Raw genomic sequence first — 5,466 nt, 5'->3', positions numbered from 1 at the left:
GACAGGTTTTAACAGTCAGACAGCAGGTTTTAACAGTCAGACAGGTTTTAACAGTCAGACAGGTTTTAACAGTCAGACAGGTTTTAACAGTCAGGCAGCAGGTTTGAGTCTTTATGGTTCTCATCCAGCAGAGGGCAGCAGAGTGTGGATCAGCTGCAGGTTTCACTTCACTCCTGTCTCATTAATTTAATATCTATACAGATACATCCTGTACTGCTGACCACATCACGTTTTATTTCATCAGTAATACTAATATTGATACGTACTGCAGGCGAGCGGCGTGGCGGGCCACATCAGCTCCTGGCTGCGGGAGCGGCGCCCCTGGGCGTCGACGTAGACGCCCAGCTGGCTGAAGCACAGCAGCAGCTCGGAGCTTCCCACCTCCAGAGCGTGCAGCGCGTCCAGAGGCTGCTGGGACAGGAAGGACAGCGACGGGTCGGCCGGGCTCACCAGGCTGACGGGCGACGCCTCGCCCTGCAGGGCGAGCAGCGCGAAGCCCGATGGGTAACCCACGCACAGACGCTCCCGCACCATGCCCAGCCACTGAGCCACGCCCGGAGCCTGCACCTCCCACAGCTTCTTGTGGTGCGGCCGCGCCCGCGTCAGCTCATAACACAGAACCTGCAGAACCAGGAGAACAAGGTCGGAACAGGACCAGAACATTACAGGAGCAGGAACACAACGTTAGAACTGAACCAGAACAACAACCATAATGTTAGAACAGGGCCAGAACAAGAACATCAGAACAGGAGCAGAACATTAGTACAGGAAAAGAACCACAACCTTAACATTAGAACTGGACCTGGAGCAGAACTCCTTGTTTTCCCCACAGAGGAACCTGCTCTTCTTCTGCTGTCTTCAATCAATAGATAATCAATCAGAAGTCAGTGGATCAACAAGAAAATCAACACTAACTACTGTCTGGTTAGTTGGTTAGTTTCCAGGTTAAACTAGCTGGTTAGTTAGTTAATTAGTCAGTTAGTTAGATAGTGAGTCTCCAGGTGCATTGTGGGAGTTAGTCTGACCTGGCGTTTGACGGCAGCCAGCAGGCAGGCGGGGCCCCCGGGCCGCAGCAGGCCGGTGGTCAGCGCCTGGCAGCCTTTGGTCTCGGTCAGCTTGATGTCGAAGGCGGCGTCGGCGCCCTCCAGCTCGCCCCAGGGGTGCAGGTGCACGTGACGGTTCCTCCCACACAGAACCGCCAGCAGCTTCTCTTTAGGAAGAAGCTCGATCTGATACACCTTCTTACAGTCTGCTGCTCGCACGATCACTGGAGAGAGAGACAGCATGTTAACCTGTCTGTCTGTCTGTCTGCCTGTCTGTCTGATACACCTTCTTACAGTCTGCTGCTCGCACGATCACTGGAGAGAGAGACAGCATGTTAACCTGTCTGTCTGCCTGTCTGCCTGTCTGTCTGATACACCTTCTTACAGTCTGCTGCTCGCACGATCACTGGAGAGAGAGAGAGGGGTGGGGGTGAACTAAAGCTGGGGACACATTAAAAAAAATTCCAATCATAAACTACAATGAAAAGATTGAGCAGCGCACATTTAACAACTGAAATGTGCAGATTTCCAGTCTCTTGTGCTGCAGACACAGCAGCAGCTGTCTGAGGAGCACAAACCAAAACACCACAGACCCGACACAAAAGACTGAGAATAAGCGGCCGCAGTTCTCTCAGGAGAATGTGATTTTCCGTGGTTCACCTGCACTCCAGAGAATGTATTTTTTTATGTGAATGTATTTTTTTATGTGAATGTATTTTTTTATGTGAATGTATTTTTTTATGTGAATGTATTTTTCTGTGATATTTTGATACCAAAACAAACATGCAGCCCAGACGACTTACAGCAACTGTGGTTTGTGCTGCGATTTGCATAAAAAAATTGTTGTTCTTTCCCGGCTCAGCCATCACACACGTTGGATCTTGTGTTTACACTTATGTAATTTTCCCCTCTTGCCTCGTCTGTCGCAATCTCCGTTTTCATCGGCTATTGAAAATTGCCGTTAAGATTTGAGTCTTTGACGAGCGAAAACCACATGATCACGCAAAGACGAGCCCCGATAAAATCAAACATGTTTGATCTAATCGTGACGTTGCAGATTGGGATCATAGGAGAGAGATTTGAGTCTTTCACTTCCACACACAACGATTACAGCTGGACTACCCTGAACTGCCCTGAACTACCCTGAACTACCCTGAACTGCCCTGGACTACCCTGGACTACCCTGGACTACCCTGAACTACCCTGAACTACCCTGAACTACCCTGAACTACCCTGAACTACCCTGAACTACCCTGGACTACCCTGAACTGCCCTGAACTACCATGGACTACCATGGACTACCCTGAACTACCCTGGACTACCCTGAACTACCCTGAACTGCCCTGAACTGCCCTGGACTACCATGGACTACCCTGGACTGCCCTGAACTGCCCTGAACTACCCTGAACTGCCCTGGACTACCCTGAACTACCCTGGACTACCATGGACTACCATGGACTACCCTGGACTACCATGGACTACCCTGAACTGCCCTGAACTACCCTGAACTGCCCTGAACTGCCCTGAACTGCCCTGAACTACCATGGACTACCATGGACTACCATGGACTACCATGGACTACCCTGAACTGCCCTGAACTGCCCTGAACTGCCCTGGACTGCCCTGAACTGCCCTGAACTGCCCTGAACTACCTTAACCTGTCTGTATGTCTGTCTCACCATCTCTGGTCACCTCCACCACAAACAGCCCGTCCTCAGTTCCCAGGGCGATCCGCTCCCGATCTGCAGAGAGAGAGAGAGAGAGAGAGAGAGAGAGAGAGACAGAGAGAGAGAGAGAGAGAGAGAGAGAGAGAAAGAGAGACAGAGAGACAGAGAGAGAGAGGAGAAAGCGAGAGAAGAGAGAAAGAGAGAGAGAAGAGAGAAAGAGAGAGAGAAGAGAGAAAGAGAGAGAGAAGAGAGAAAGAGAGAGAGAAGAGAGAAAGAGAGAGAGAAGAGAGAAAGAGAGAGAGAGAGAGAGACAGATGAGTCATCAATCAGTTCAATGAAGAATCTATCTGCAGCAGAACTCAGCAGAACCTGCTGGGCATTGAGAACCTGTTCCAATTTAGTTCTGGTTCCAGATTTGCCTAATTCACCGGCATCGCTAAGCGACCACACTAAAGATTCCTCTTACTGATCATTAAGCATTTTGAACAGCTAGATGATTCTCCAGCAACAACATTCTGTCGCCTCACAGCAAGAAGGTCGTGGGTTCGATTCCCGTCTGGGTCGCTGTTGGCACCGGGGCGTGTTCCCCCCATGCCTTCGGTGCCTCGTGCCCAGGTGGGTTATCTCGTAAAAAGGGCCTTTCTGTGTGGAGTTTGCATGTTCTCCCCGTGCTCACTTGGGGTTTCCTCCAGATAACATTGATAAGAACCCCCACTAAAAACATGCAAGAAGATCGTCGCCTGACCAGCGATGAACGTTAAGAAGTCGGTCCCCGGGCGCTGTATGAAGCCGCCCGCCGCTCCTGGCCTGCCCCGCAGAGGAAGGACGGGCCAAGATGGGAAAATGCGGAGAACAAATTTCACGGCGCCATTAAATGCATGTGTGTGTGTGTGTCAGCCGCCGTGTGCATGTGTTGTTGATGGTTGCATGTGACCAATAAAGACGGGGTTTGTCCGTCCTGTTTCTTCTTCTTCTTCAGTTTCTGTCAATCAGAAACTTGTCTCACGTCACCTTGCTGTCAGTCTGTTGTCAGTCTGTTGTCACCTTGCTGTCAGTCTGTTGTCACCTTGCTGTCAGTCTGTTGTCACCTTGCTGTCAGTCTGTTGTCAGTCTGTTGTCAGTCTGTTGTCACCTTGCTGTCAGTCTGTTGTCACCTCGCTGTCAGTCTGTTGTCAGTCTGTTGTCAGTCTGTTGTCACCTTGCTGTCAGTCTGTTGTCACCTTGCTGTCAGTCTGTTGTCACCTTGCTGTCAGTCTGTTGTCACCTCGCTGTCAGTCTGTTGTCAGTCTGTTGTCAGTCTGTTGTCACCTTGCTGTCAGTCTGTTGTCACCTTGCTGTCAGTCTGTTGTCACCTTGCTGTCAGTCTGTTGTCACCTCGCTGTCAGTCTGTTGTCAGTCTGTTGTCAGTCTGTTGTCACCTTGCTGTCAGTCTGTTGTCACCTTGCTGTCAGTCTGTTGTCAGTCTGTTGTCCAGTTAACACACAGTGAGTTGACAGGGCCGCTCTGTCGCAGCCTTCAAAACAACACAAGCTGCTGCAGGCCGTTAGAGTTCCAAAAACTGCAAATAAGTGTTCCGGTTATAAGCGAACCGGTTCCTGTTCCTGCTCCCTTCAGCTGTTCTGCAGAAGGACCTGGACCTGGACCTGGACCTGGACCTGTCTGTGTGTTCTGTGGACAGACTGACTGACATGACTACATTTTCATTTTTGGATGAACTGTTCCTTTAATAAGCAGTTGTCGGCCTGCAGAACGTTCAACTGACGGTTCCTCAGCAGTATTTGAGTAGTAGTAGTACAGTAGTAGTAGTATTTCAGCAGTAGTACTAACCCAGTACTGCAGCAGTTGTCTTTACAGAAGGTGGACCTGACGGTTCCTCAGCTGTATTACAGTAGCAGTAGTATTACAGAAGTAGTAGTAGTAGTACAGTAGTTGTAGTATTTCAGTAGTAGTACTGACCCAGTACTGCAGCAGACAGAGTCAAGAAGTGAAGAGTTGTATTACAACAGTATTACAGTAGTACTACAGTAGTATTACAGTAGTATTTCAGTAGTAGTACTAACCCAGTACTGCAGCAGACAGAGTGGTCTTTATGACAGGCAGTGAGGAGTCGTAGGCCTCCTGCAGAATGTGCACCTGTCGGTTCCTCAGCAGGTTCTTGGTCAGGATGTTCTGCAGACCCTCCAGGATCCCCACCCACCTCCGCTTCTCCGCCTCGCTCTCCGCCAGAACCAGGAGAGAGACGGAGCGCAGGGGGGAGCTGAGCAGGGAGGAGGTGACCTGGGGGGGGGGGTCAGGGGTCAATAACAACACTAATAACACTGTTCAATAATCTGTAAGTGAGTCAAATATAGAGCAGGAGGGGACAGTGAGTACAGAGGATCCTATATTAAAGCAGGAGGGGACAGTGAGTACAGAGGATCCTATATTAAAGCAGGAGGGGACAGTGAGTACAGAGGATCCTATATTAAAGCAGGAGGGGACAGTGAGTACAGAGGATCCTATATTAAAGCAGGAGGGGACAGTGACTCACTCTGAAGATACAGGGAACGTCCTTCCTGGTAGCGTGGATCACATCTGATGCCAAAACAGAACTGACTGAGAACTCCTCATCTCTGCAACACACACACACACACACACACACACACACACACACACACACACACACACACACACACACACTCAGTATTATTCAGACATCTGAACATTTTGTACATTTTTAAGTCAGTAATATAAAACACACAGGAGATCACAGATGG

The 5,466-nt window shown here is 49.8% G+C and overlaps 1 protein-coding gene across 1 annotated transcript in view; it reads right to left on the bottom strand.

The window, feature by feature from the left end:
• Positions 1-5,466, bottom strand: part of cdc42bpb (CDC42 binding protein kinase beta (DMPK-like)) — a 62,537-nt gene that overhangs the window by 9,002 nt on the left and 48,069 nt on the right. Inside the window, 5 exon segments of the mRNA XM_078289790.1 lie at positions 267-621; positions 1,026-1,267; positions 2,723-2,785; positions 4,771-4,987; positions 5,241-5,322. Coding sequence (XP_078145916.1) covers positions 267-621; positions 1,026-1,267; positions 2,723-2,785; positions 4,771-4,987; positions 5,241-5,322 — 959 coding nt within the window.

The sequence above is a fragment of the Centroberyx gerrardi genome, chromosome 18 (assembly GCF_048128805.1).
Source record: "Centroberyx gerrardi isolate f3 chromosome 18, fCenGer3.hap1.cur.20231027, whole genome shotgun sequence".
Taxonomy (NCBI): Eukaryota; Metazoa; Chordata; class Actinopteri; order Beryciformes; family Berycidae; genus Centroberyx; species Centroberyx gerrardi.
This window is presented reverse-complemented; position numbering and strand designations above follow the sequence as displayed.